Source organism: Ips typographus, linkage group LG10 (assembly GCF_016097725.1).
Source record: "Ips typographus isolate SLU linkage group LG10, UJ_Ityp_2.0, whole genome shotgun sequence".
NCBI classification, from domain to species: domain Eukaryota; kingdom Metazoa; phylum Arthropoda; class Insecta; order Coleoptera; family Curculionidae; genus Ips; species Ips typographus.
In genome coordinates, this window is record NC_138431.1 from 5,745,314 (window position 1) to 5,757,880 (window position 12,567).

Sequence of the window (12,567 nt, forward strand, 5' to 3'; positions counted from 1 at the left end):
CGTTTCGAGCACCGGTCGCACTGAAACTTTCCGATTGGTTCGTGCACCAACATGTGCACCGTGAGGTGTTTGTTGTGCTTGAAAGCCAATCCGCACGTTTGACACGCAAACCGTCGCTCCTCCCTGTGAGTGATCATGTGCGTGTAAATGTTTTTGGCAACAAATCCGCATATGCAACAAACGCCGGCGCACGATCGTCGATGGGAGCGTTCGTGACGTTTCAGCCCCTCGCGTCTCACTAGGACACCGCACAAGGGGCAAATTGTCGAACTATCTTCAGGTGGTTGTAAGCGGATTGATGGGATTCGAATTTTGTTGGAAACAGTGTTGAATTTAAAACGACTGGTAGTTTGGTAGTGAGCAGATTTCCTATAACAGATATATTGAATCAACGTTTAAATTGAATTGATATAAGAATCTAAGCAGCAGTTTGTCTGGCAGATATACCAAGTGTGAGACAATAATAAATTTTTACTTGAATACTTATTTAATTCCAGTCAACACCTTATTGAGCAACATCATTTGTTGGCAACGATCCCGTGAGTTTTCAAGTGATTGTCGCGCCACTGTTTTGTGGTAAAAGTTTTTTTGCACACCGAACAGGGAAAAGGTTTGACGTCGTCGTGCGTACGCATGTGCACCCGCAAATTGAACTTGATTTTAAACGATTTCCCGCAAATCGTGCACATGTACCTAGCCACGTCGCTATGCACCAATCGGTGTCTTGACAGCGCCTTTTTTCTGAAGAAAGCTTTACCGCAATCGGTGCATTTAAACCCTCGTTCGGCGTCGTGGGTGCGCATGTGCTCCTTAATGTAAGTGGGGCAAGTGAATATGCCGCACACGTCACACACTTTCTTCATATAACGTTTGACGTGTTCCACGTACTCGTGCCTGCGCAACTTGTTGCCTGGCTTCATCACGCCGCAATAAGCGCACAATCCGTCGTTGTCTTTGCGCATCCGTAACGGTCTGGTCTCCAACGAATCCTTCACCGACTGGTCAAATTTCCGATGCCACGATTCGTGCGCGTTCAAACGGGCTGTGGGCACCAGGACGTTACAGTAGATGCACTCTTCTATATCCTCCTCCTCCAGGCTCTGTTCGTGTTTTACCGCCAAATCAGACTCTCTTCGTTTTCTGGACTGCAGTTTGGTATGGAAACAACCGTGGATATTAAAAGGTTCAACCACCTGGACACCACATAATTCGCAGTAGTTCAACAGAGTGGCGTTGTAATGGCCCGTTGGATCGTTCATCCATCTAGACAAGACTTTTATGGGCAGATTATCAAGGTGCTGTTGGAGGTAACGTTTCGATCTGAACCATCTTTTGCATACTTGGCATTGTATTCGTCTTCTTGGTTTCTTTTCATTTCTGAAACAACAACGGCCCTTTGGTTTTATTAGGATTCGTTTCCGCGCAAACGACTATTAAAACCCATTAGTCAAACATTATTTACTTCTTTAAAAATCTTAAATCAAATCTACATATACAACATGTTTAAATTAAGATTCCTCTGACTGTCTACATGACAAAAAAGTAGTGCTTTCTCAAATATGTGAAGGTTTTCATTAACTTTGAATACTAAAATTAGATTTGATAACACTGTTTCAAGTTATTCAGAAATATATGGAGTAATCAAAAATGTATATATCAAAATTCAATAGATAACAACTTCTTGTTAAAAATTTTGTCATACATTACAGGATGTAACAACTTCAATGAGTTTCTTTGTGCCTATCTCGCCATTGTTTGGTAGTAAACTGTTTATTACAAATTGGACATTTGAATGGTTTAATAGCATCGTGGATGCGCATATGTACCGCTAAATTGTAACTAAACTTGAACGCTTTACCGCACACGTTGCATTGATGTTTAGCTTCATCGCTGTGTATCAACATGTGTTTCTTTAGACCGTGATTGGCTCTAAAAGTTTTCGGACACTTTTCGCATTGAAACGGCCTGTCGTTGAAATGAACCGTCCTATGTCTGGCTATGTGTTTGGTGGTTAAACCGCAAATGTCGCAAACACTAATCGGAACTCGTTTATGAAAGCGATACTTGTGAGAAGCTTTTTCTTTTTCCGTTGCGAATTTTAAGTTACACTTTCTACAGTGATTTAATGGTTTTAAATGTGGTTTTTCGTGATTTAAAAATTGAATATAGCTTCGTTTGCCTTTACTGTGATGTACTCGTTTTTTCGTGACTATTTCGTTTTGATGAAAACACACGTGGTCGTTTCGGGTGGCTGAATCGATCAGATTGCGACAGAACTTGCAATGGAGTTGGGCGGTGTGAGTGCAAGAGCTCCTGCCGCCCACGTCCCAAAACTTGTCGCAAACGTGACAATACAGCTCCAGTTGCACGTTCAGCGATTTCAAATGGCGTTCGAGAGGCCAGGATTGGTCAAAAATACGTCCGCACGTTCCGCAAAGATTTGTTGTTGAACCACTGAAAATCAATAGCGAAATTCTATTAGAAGTTGCGTGCAAACTCACTTCCTTCCAGAGTCTTCTAGTAGTTTACTATCTTTATCAACTTCCAGGAATACTTTCTTAGTAGCAGTCTCTTATAAAACTATATTGAGTCCTCCATCATTTAACATACTAACCTAACCTCAGAAGTTCTTAAAACAAAAATTATGATAACAACTGATGTTATAGAAGATTACAGATTTCTGAAATGGTATAATAAGTACTTACCTTAATTCGTCCTTATCCTAAAGCTGCATCCAGCTTAAAGCTGTATCTTACAAAATAATCATTTTTTGCCTTTATTTTGGTTTTACAGAATAGATTGATTTGTAACTTAATAAATTAAAATTTAAGATGGCTTACTGATCATTTGTGCCAATTTCTATTCCAAGTTCAGAATGTGAAAGTGTATGCTTTCATTTAACTCGACAAAATTAAATATCTTGTGTTGACAAAAAAAAAAATAAGCAAAAGACTGTAAATGAAACAAAGTTTAGGAGGTTTTGTCAAGATTTGCAGACTGTCTACCATCATATTCATTTAACTCTAAAACTTGAAAAAAATTCTAAAAATTGTGACTAAAGTATTCAATTTCAACAAAGTTTTGATTTTGGGATTGGAAGTATTTTTTTTAAATATTTTCAAAATGTACCGGTTGTCCCAAATGCAGAAAAAGTATCAAAGTCATGTTTTTTCAAACGGAACACTTAGTATATTACTTTATTTTCAGCCAGTTGACATCTGTCAAAAACAGTCACGTGACCTTTAAAACGCCGTTTAAAATTTAATCAAGAGACGCATCACGTGACTTTGATTATGCCATTTTAGAGCTTGCAACACTGTCCAACCCAACTGACACCTGTCAAAAACAGTCACGTGACTTTAAAATGTTGATTATTTAGTAAATTAAATTTAGACAGTTGTAAAAGCTGAAATTGTAAAATACACGTTACGTGACTTTAATAATTACAATTTTGAGCTTGCAACACTGTAAAAGTCAGTGGACATCTGTCAAAAACAGTCACGTGACCTTTAAAATCTAAAAATTTGGTAAACTAAATTTAGACTATTTTAGACAGTTGTGAAAGTTAAAATTTCAAAACACGCATCACGTGACTTTGATTATGCCATTTTAGAGCTTGCAACACTGTCCAAGCCAACTGACACCTGTCAAAAACATGTCAAGTGACTTTAAAATGTAATTTAAATGTTGATTATTTAGTAAATTAAATTTAGACAGTTGTAAAAGCTGAAATTGTAAAATACACGTTACGTGACTTTAATAAGTACAATTTTGAGCTTGCAACACTGTAAAAGCCAGTTGACATCTGTCAAAAACAGTCACGTGACATTTAAAATTAAAAAAATTGTTAAATTAAATTTAGACTATTTTAGACAGTTGGGAAAGTTAAAATTTCAAAACACGCATCACGTGACTTTGATTATGCCATTTTAGAGCTTGCAACACTGTCCAAGCCAACTGACACCTGTCAAAAACATGTCAAGTGACTTTAAAATGTAATTTAAATGTTGATTATTTAGTAAATTAAATTTAGACAGTTGTAAAAGCTGAAATTGTAAAATACACGTTACGTGACTTTAATAATTACAATTTTGAGCTTGCAACACTGTAAAAGCCAATTGATATCTGTCAAAAACAGTCACGTGACATTTAAAATCTAAAAATTTGGTAAACTAAATTTAGACTATTTTAGACAGTTGTGAAAGTTAAAATTTCAAAACACGCATCACGTGACTTTGATTATGCCATTTTAGAGCTTGCAACACTGTCCAAGCCAACTGACACCTGTCAAAAACAGTCATGTGACTTTAAAATGTAATTCAAATGTTGATCATTTGGTATATTAAATTTAGACAGTTGTTAAAGCTGAAATGGTAAAGTACATGTTACGTGACGTTAATAATACAATTTTGAACTTGCAACACTGTAAAAGTCAGTTGACATCTGTCAAAAACAGTCACGTGACCTTTAAAATGCTGTTTAAAATTTAAAAATTTGGTTAATTAAATTTAGACAGTTGTGAAAGTTAAAATTTCAAGAGACGCATCACGTGACTTTGATTATGCCATTTTAGAGCTTGCAACACTGTTCAACCCAACTGACATCTGTCAAAAACAGTCACGTGACTTTAAAATGTTGATTATTTAGTAAATTAAATTTAGACTGTTGTAAAAGCTGAAATTGTAAAATACACATAACGTGACTTTAATAATTACAATTTTGAGCTTGCAACACTGTAAAAGCCAATTGATATCTGTCAAAAACAGTCACGTGACATTTAAAATCTAAAAATTTGGTAAACTAAATTTAGACAGTTGTGAAAGTTAAAATTTCAAGAGACGCATCACGTGACTTTGATTATGCCATTTTAGAGCTTGCAACACTGCCAAAGCCAACTGACACCTGTCAAAAACAGTCACGTGACTTTAAAATGTAATTTAAATGTTGACTATTTAGTAAATTAAATTTAAGACAGTTGTAAAAGCTGAAATTGTAAAATACACGTTACGTGACTTTAATAAGTACAATTTTGAGCTTGCAACACTGTAAAAGTCAGTGGACATCTGTCAAAAAGTCACGTGACCTTTAAAATGCGGTTTAAAATTAAAAAAATTGGTAAAGTAAATTTAGACAGTTGTAAAAGCTAAAATTTCAAGAGATGCATCACGTGACTTTGATTATGCCATTTTAGAGCTTGCAACACTGCCAAAGCCAACTGACACCTGTCAAAAACAGTCACGTGACCTTTAAAATGCAGTTTAAAATTCAAAAATTTGGTAACTAAATTTAGATTATTTTAGCCAGTTGACATGCATCAAAAACAGTCACGTGACCTTAAATAATACTTGAAATATACAGAGAAAGCCTTAAAATATCTCAAAATGCCTCACAACGCTTTGTAATAATGGGAAAGCGCCTCATAATACCTGGAATGTGTACACCAATTTACCTCAACGATTTACCCCTCGCCTATCAAACATCAATGAAATTACCTTTTATTTTCAACGTAGATTCTGAAAATAAAGTAATATACTAGGTGGTCCATTTGAAAAAACATAACTTTGATACTTTTCTGCATTTGGGACAACCAAATGTTTATATCCATCCCAGAATCAAAACCCTGTAGACAGTTTATGGAAATTCAAGTAATTCAGTCTTCTGTTTATTTACTTTGTTAGATATTGTTTGTCATGTATCGGGTAGAAATGAAACTACTGGTTATACTAAAAAAATTAAATGTTTTATTCATCATCAAGCTACAGCATTCAGAAGAATATGGAAGGCTTCCAATGTACTTGAATGGACGATCCCTGCAGTTGAACTGGCTTACAAACTAACTTACTTTATTAAACCTTAACTAAAACCCTACAGCTCATCATTAATACTAATTAAATCAAGTAACCAGCTTATTATCAATAATATCCAGGAAAAGTAGGAATTTTATTTCGAAGGAATAAGGATTTGAGACCCTCCCAGCTGGGAATAACACTCCATTCAGACCAATCAAACATCATTTATACCCAAACAGCACACCAAAATAATTTAAATACAAACTACATATTTACCCTCTTTGAATAGAAGTTTTTAGTGAAAAAAAAAACACATAAAACTTACACTGCAACTTATTAAAAAGCCAGAGCGTATACAGTGTCTGTAAAAAGTTACACACACCAACACATACACTCTGTGCAAGTTAATTTTCAAGATTCCAATACTCAAGTATTAATTTGTTTGAAAAAGGAAAAAAACACTTGAAAATCGCCAAAACAACGACTTTCAAAAAAACACCAAATACTCAAACGAGCAATTGATTATAAACATAACATTTCCAATCATCAATTGATGTTGAAACAACCAAAAAAACATCAACTACATAACTGACAATTCTTGATTGTAATCACAATCAAAAATCCACAAATTACGATAACTTAAGAATAAACTGAACCCCAAAACTGAATAATCATAATCATCATCAAAATTACTTTGTAGGGCCAATGAGCTCCTATTGCGGTCTTAATTGTATAAAAATCAGTTTTGGAGTTCAAAGTGGGTTTGGATGCACCATTAACGCGAAAAATTGATTTGTAGCCCCAAACTGATGGTATCACTCAGAAAACAGTCTCAATAAGTTAAAGGTCAACCTAAACAGTGTTTTTATGGTAAACAGTGTAGCCAACCGTTAAAAGTTGAAGACTCAGCTTAAGAAACCTCCAAGAAGTAGTGGAGTTTGCTGTGTCAATGACTTTTTTGACAGTAAAGCCAACTACACCGGACAAAATGTGATTTAAACTTTAAATTGAGCTCCAAGCTAGAGTTACAATTTTTTGAATGATTCCTTTATTTTCTGACCTCCTGTATTGGCAGGTAGAAGCACAGTTTTTAAGGCACAATGTGATTCAAATAAAAAAAAACTGGTTTGCTTTTAACAAGTAAATTAAAAAAATACAACATTTCACAGCAGAAATGTTCTCACCTAATTTTTTCAGTTATAAACAATAAAAAAAATAGAACAAAGCATTTCCCTAGAAAAAAAAAACAAACCAGTTTGCTTCGGGGTGCATCCAAACTATGGAAAGGATTGAAATAAAGCAAAATACTCACGGTGCTTCCACTCCATCCTTGCCCATTCCAGAAGGTCCAGCTTGTTCATCATCTGCACTAGTTCCTGGCATGTCAGTGTAACTAGGGTCCTTATCTTCGCCATCAGACTCTGCACTCTCCTCTTCCGTCTGTGGAAAAAATACATCAATAAAATAATTACACAAATTAAAGCATTGAAAACCTTACTTTGGTCAAGGGTTCACCCATGTCAAGATCGTCATCTTCTGAGTCTGGTGCGAGGTTGATTTGCGCCTTAACGGCGGCAGATCGTCGGGCCCGTTTTGCCGGTGGTGCTTCAGCCTCATCTTTGGTACTCTCCTCTATAGATTCCGCGTGAACTTCATCTACCGGCTCGGATTCCTCCTTGACTAACGTTGCTGATGCTGCTAGGGACTTGGAAACGGCCGGTTCCTTTTTCTCCTCCACGTCCTCTTCACCAACCCAGGACAGTAACGTTTTCTCCGCATTTGCGCTCGAACTCCAAAACTCATAAAACGAGTTCAACTTTTCCGAACACCCGTCGCATATCTTTTTTGGAAGGCGATCTTCCCTAGAAACCTGCAATGAAAAATAATCAATATGGATGCCTACTAGAGGATTATGGGTAATTGTTAGTCAAATTTCATTGGTCGATCCTGTATATCCTACGCGCGGGTCGATTTTGCGCACTCCGCATTATACAGGAGTGCCCAAGAACAAAGAAAATTACTCTACCCCACATTATTACATTAAATTAAAACAGACAATAAGCCAAAGCATTTATAAAATTATTAATATTTACTGAATTCCCTACATAAAAACTAGAATACTCCAGTACTCCTTGAATAATTGTTAATTTTAGTGGGTTTAAAAACAAAACACCTCAATACAGCTGGTTTTCAAGGAAAACTCTGGTTAAAAAAATAAAAATATTCAAATAGGACGGCGTCCTTTTCCTAGCAAACGAAACCATAATGGCCGCCGTTACAAGAGTGAAATTACTTTACTAGAGCCCCACCTCATTTGAAAAGCTAAACAATAATAAAAATTTATAATTATAAGACACGTTTACGTTTGTAAACATTGAAAATGTTACAAGGGGAATGGGGAATGTCGAAAATCAAGCTTCAAAAAAAAACACAAGTGAATAAAAATGGCGACCCACGCCACTCACCTTAACGGGTAAACAGGAACTAATTTTGAGGAATATCTCCCTGCTATCACCGTCTGCCTCAAAAATTGGAATATTAACTTGATCCTTAACTAAACACAGTCGACACAAACGCAGAATTTCACCTGGGCTATCCATTTTTCCGCAGTTTTTGTAAAAATTTCATCGAACTTGATTCATAGAGCCGTTGTCACTCTAACGATCGTCGACAAAATGGACGAAATCGAAAGAGAAACGGGAACGGCACGGTCGGCTCGGGAGTGGTGGAAGCGCTGGTCATGCGCATACCGCTATCACTTCCGGTAAAAATTGGCGGAAGATTCAAAAAAACACTCCCAATTTCTACAAAATGCCATTATTTGATTATCAAATAACAAAACCAATCGGTTCAGTAGAAACCTAAACTAATACACTCTTTTTGACTGCATTAATAAAGCTCCAGTTAATTAATCAACCAATGTTAACACATTCAAACGATCAGTAAGTGTTCAGTTCATAATCATTAACATGTTTACCTAAAAATGCTGTAAACAAAATTTTAAGCTAATTTTTAGTCTTTGTAATATTATTTAATAATTTCACAACATTTAATTAAAACAGTTAAGCACTTAAATGTGTTTAATACAATCAGTCATTTTACTACGCCCCAGAAGTGTCGCCCAAATTGCTCCTTACTAACTTCCGGTTGTACGGGTAGTTGATGTAATAATGCTTGATCAATAATTGAAATGCGTTTTTATTTTATTAATAGTGAAAGTCCTTTAATAGGGCTCATTTAAAATAAAAACTGGTGTAAACTGTAAATTTATTGGGGGTTTTAATTTTCTGTCTTTGTTTTGCTTTTTCTAAGAACTGATTGAAGTTGACAGAAAACTGACAAGTCAAATGTCAAATCTAATAGAAGATAGGAGTGGAATTTATTTTTGGAAACATTTTTTTAAAGTAAAAAATCGAAATTTCCACGTGATTTGAGCCACAAAATAGAGGATACCCAATAAAATAATGTCGGCATCTGAATCTAAAGTGTCCTGTTGTAGCCGATTAGGGTTACGGCCCCTTACCACGCAAAACTTGCTGTTTTATTATGCACCGGCTCAAGGTGTCCTCAGCTATACAGCCCTTTCAATCAACGTTATGAACCCATCGTTGGTGCTGAGGTAAGTAATTTTACTCAATTTACCACTCTACAGTAAGTAAAAGTCACTTTAAAACCCATCAGGATATTTCCAAAGAGGGACATCACCAATGTGCTGTTATTCAACACTCTAGTTGGCAGTGGGCTGTTTCTCTACAACAGACCACATTTGGCCGCACTGCCCACAAAGGAAAAGCTACTCTACAGGTAAATTTAACACTTTTGGGCGTTTTAACCCTACAATTTATATTGAATTGTAGTTCTTTTGGGGCTGTGACTTTTTCGTTGGGCTCTGTACTCATTTGGGCTATTATCAGAAGTGTGGTGCCCCAGAATGTGGCTCTTTGCACTGTAGCCGGCGTTGGATCCGGATTGGCTCTGATCAAGATTGGCAAAAGCTACATAAACACAGTGGATTCTTTGGTAGTTAAGAAATCATAACCTGTTTGTTATTAATTTATTTTTTTCTCTATACACTTAGTTTCTTTTATGTGATTGTCTGCAAGATTTTTGTTGAAATAAATGTGGAAGTAGTTTCTTATTATTATTTACCAAAGTTTTTTTGATTATAATGTGTGTAGGTATTTGACAGTTGTTTCTAGTAACCTCTGTCCAGAAAATGAGTGTAGGTAGTCAAAATTTTGGTAGATTAACATGAACATGGGGTAAGTATGCCTGAGCAGGGTGTCCAGTACACAGACGAACAAGCACGAAAGGATTTCATTGCCGCATTTTGTAATGTAGCTAGTTTTCAAGGGAGGTTTGCCTACTGTCTTATGTCAATCTATGCGGTTAATCCTCCTTTTTTGGAATAGTAGGCATACTCATTCTTATTAGCGCTTACAACAATGCAGTGTGGTAATTTATAGCTTTATCAATATCAATTGGTACCCATTCCTGCTTTGGAACATGATCTATGGCATAACTGTGGAAATTATGAGTAGACCTTGCTTGAAACCTTTGATGCCAATTCACAAGTTTACATTCAGGTACAAATACTTATATTAATACTAATGCCAAAACCTATAATGTTTTTTTCTAGTTTGTTAGGGTCCTTATCTTTTAACTACTCTAGTTTGCTGTGTTTTCACTGGATTTTTAAGCACTTGGAAGACAGTCCGGTAATAAGAACCTTTCTTGGCTATTTGGCGGGACGAATTTTGATGGTACACCTGTTGGCATTTCTATATCATATTGATACACGTTGTACGGATCCAGGGGAACGTCCTCGACGGATTTCAGCATTCGAAGTCATGTATTCTTGATTCAAAAAATCTCTGAAATAAATTCTGAACGCATTCCTGTTGATTTTTGACAAATAACACAGTTAGAGCTCGAATCAGATGAGAAAAGGCCACCGCATCATCAATGACGCAGTTTTTAAAACTATTTCTTTCTCCTTCTATAGTTGCCGTCGCATTAGATATAATCAGAGGCGTCCTATTAAAATATTCCCGAAAATATATTGTTAAGCGGTCAAAAAGCCACTTGGCAACGTAGTACGGTTTTTACTTGGACACAATTAAAACAGATGCGGCAGCGGCCAGGGACATTTGGACCTTTTTATATGCTTTTACTAGCCGGCACTCTAAACGGTGTTGCCAAGTTTAAAAAAATGTAGTGGCGGACAGGGAGACTTAGGGGGTTAGGTTAGGTTCCGTTTTAGTCTGGTGTTTTGGTTGTATTGTTGATGGTCGCAGTTGAAGTTCACATAGTGTTATGAATAAAAAACGTTATTTTGTCAAAATGTCTTTCAAAAAGGTTGGAAAGAAAGGTGTTATCATATACAGCCAAGGCCGTGAAATCGTCAGTAACGTCTTACAATTTATGAAGAAAGAAGCAGAAGGAGTTTCCATTCCTTTGAAAAACTTGTTGTCTTTTATTTTCTTTATTAAAAACGACGAAAACGTTTCATTTTACTGATAAAATAATAGCACGCCACTGACTGGCTGCAACAACTTGGAAAGTAACGAGAGCAGCAATATTTAAAGCGAGACGTACAGAGATCGTGACATCATCGTTTGATGACGCCTGTGGCCTTTTCTTAGCTGATTCGAGCTCTACCGTGGAAACCTAAAAAACTAACCTCACTTTAACAACCATTTTGAACACATCCTACACTTCTTCAAGGTAAGTCGAATCTTTATTTTTTATTAAAAAGTACAAAATCACTAGGAAAATAGTAATCATACAACTGTTCACGTTTAGTTTGACCTACCTGTTAACATCAGTATTTAAAACAATGGCGCCCCCCTACAAACTGACTTACTTCAACATAATGGGTCTGGCAGAGCCCATCAGGATCTTATTGAGCTACGGCGATTTGGAATTCGAGGATTATCGTTTTTCCTTAGAAAATTGGCCCACTCTTAAACCCAGTAAGCTTACCGCTTATGGCTGCTGTTTCATTTAAATAACAACCCCCCTATTTTACTCTGAACAGACACCCCATTTGGTCAGGTGCCTACTTTGGAATACAACGGTAAAGTGTATCATCAAAGTCTGGCTATTTGTCGTTATTTAGCCAAAAAAGTCAAACTGGTTGGTAAGGATGATGAGGAAGACTTGGAGATTGATGCTGCTGTAGATACAGTGAATGACTTTAGAACTAGTATGTTATTTAAGTAGAAGAAATAGTACTTATTTAATCATATTGAAATCCTAGAAGTGGGTAAATACCACTATGAGAGTAATGAAGCTATAAAAGAAGATTATGGTAAAACCCTTTTTGGGGAAATTGTACCATTCTACTTGGAGAAGCTGGATGACCAGGCTAAAAAGAATGGAGGATATCTTGTAGGGGGCAAGGTGAATTTTCCACGTTACTTCAATACGTCATCAATAGGAAGTTTTTAATTTCTAGCTAACTTGGGCCGATATCATTTTGGTGGGGCTCATTGATTACGTGAACTTTATGGCTGGAAAAGATTTGCTCGAGGGTTCCCCAAATTTGCTTAAAGTCAAGGAAAATGTGGCCGCCGTTCCCAGTGTCAAGAAATATCTGGAAGTCCGTTCCGTCAATCATATTGCCTAACAATTTTCAGTTGGGAGTTGAAGAATCTCATTTTGCGGTTTTTTTTTGATACGTGATAACCCTGTTTGTATTATTTTTTGAAATTACAATAAATGATGAATTAATTGTTTTCAGAGACGCTTGGGAATCAAAGATTTCGAATCCAAA

The 12,567-nt window shown here is 36.2% G+C and overlaps 4 protein-coding genes across 4 annotated transcripts in view; 3 read left to right on the plus strand and 1 right to left on the minus strand.

Moving 5' to 3' along the window:
* LOC145734371 (uncharacterized) overlaps positions 1 to 8,475 on the minus strand; it is a 49,947-nt gene extending 41,472 nt beyond the window's left edge. Inside the window, exons 1-3 of the mRNA XM_081987652.1 lie at positions 8,255 to 8,475; positions 7,288 to 7,659; positions 7,102 to 7,229 (exon numbers count right to left, since the gene is read on the minus strand). Coding sequence (XP_081843778.1) covers positions 7,102 to 7,229; positions 7,288 to 7,659; positions 8,255 to 8,389 — 635 coding nt within the window. The 5' untranslated portion in view covers positions 8,390 to 8,475. The remainder of the gene's footprint in view (positions 1 to 7,101; positions 7,230 to 7,287; positions 7,660 to 8,254) is intronic.
* Positions 8,476 to 9,079: 604 nt separating this feature from the next.
* LOC145734803 (uncharacterized) lies at positions 9,080 to 9,942 on the plus strand. Its single transcript, XM_081988445.1, has 3 exons — positions 9,080 to 9,408; positions 9,471 to 9,593; positions 9,647 to 9,942. The coding sequence occupies exons 1-3, from the start codon at positions 9,254 to 9,256 to the stop codon at positions 9,825 to 9,827; spliced, it is 459 nt and encodes a 152-aa protein (XP_081844571.1). The 5' UTR covers positions 9,080 to 9,253; the 3' UTR covers positions 9,828 to 9,942.
* A 101-nt stretch (positions 9,943 to 10,043) lies between these two features.
* LOC145734800 (uncharacterized) lies at positions 10,044 to 10,684 on the plus strand. The gene is made up of 3 exons (XM_081988441.1): positions 10,044 to 10,200; positions 10,256 to 10,375; positions 10,429 to 10,684. Exons 1-3 carry the CDS (start codon positions 10,058 to 10,060, stop codon positions 10,649 to 10,651), a joined length of 486 nt encoding a protein of 161 aa, XP_081844567.1. The 5' UTR covers positions 10,044 to 10,057; the 3' UTR covers positions 10,652 to 10,684.
* Positions 10,685 to 11,402: 718 nt separating this feature from the next.
* LOC145734782 (glutathione S-transferase-like) lies at positions 11,403 to 12,529 on the plus strand. Its single transcript, XM_081988401.1, has 5 exons — positions 11,403 to 11,516; positions 11,595 to 11,764; positions 11,830 to 11,997; positions 12,052 to 12,194; positions 12,250 to 12,529. The coding sequence occupies exons 2-5, from the start codon at positions 11,629 to 11,631 to the stop codon at positions 12,418 to 12,420; spliced, it is 618 nt and encodes a 205-aa protein (XP_081844527.1). The 5' UTR covers positions 11,403 to 11,516; positions 11,595 to 11,628; the 3' UTR covers positions 12,421 to 12,529.
* The last annotated feature ends 38 nt before the right edge of the window (positions 12,530 to 12,567 follow it).

Excerpts from the sequence above, each read along its gene's own strand:
- LOC145734803 (XM_081988445.1), top strand. The coding sequence starts at position 9,254 with ATGTCGGCATCTGAATCTAAAGTGTCCTGTTGTAGCCGATTAGGGTTA. Across the intron at positions 9,409-9,470 it reads AACCCATCGTTGGTGCTGAG|GATATTTCCAAAGAGGGACA; the intron begins GTAAGTAATTTT and ends AAAACCCATCAG. Across the intron at positions 9,594-9,646 it reads AAGGAAAAGCTACTCTACAG|TTCTTTTGGGGCTGTGACTT; the intron begins GTAAATTTAACA and ends ATTGAATTGTAG.
- LOC145734800 (XM_081988441.1), top strand. The coding sequence starts at position 10,058 with ATGCCTGAGCAGGGTGTCCAGTACACAGACGAACAAGCACGAAAGGAT. Across the intron at positions 10,201-10,255 it reads AATCCTCCTTTTTTGGAATA|CTTTATCAATATCAATTGGT; the intron begins GTAGGCATACTC and ends GGTAATTTATAG. Across the intron at positions 10,376-10,428 it reads ATTCACAAGTTTACATTCAG|TTTGTTAGGGTCCTTATCTT; the intron begins GTACAAATACTT and ends GTTTTTTTCTAG.
- LOC145734782 (XM_081988401.1), top strand. The coding sequence starts at position 11,629 with ATGGCGCCCCCCTACAAACTGACTTACTTCAACATAATGGGTCTGGCA. Across the intron at positions 11,765-11,829 it reads TTGGCCCACTCTTAAACCCA|ACACCCCATTTGGTCAGGTG; the intron begins GTAAGCTTACCG and ends TACTCTGAACAG. Across the intron at positions 12,195-12,249 it reads GATATCTTGTAGGGGGCAAG|CTAACTTGGGCCGATATCAT; the intron begins GTGAATTTTCCA and ends TTTAATTTCTAG.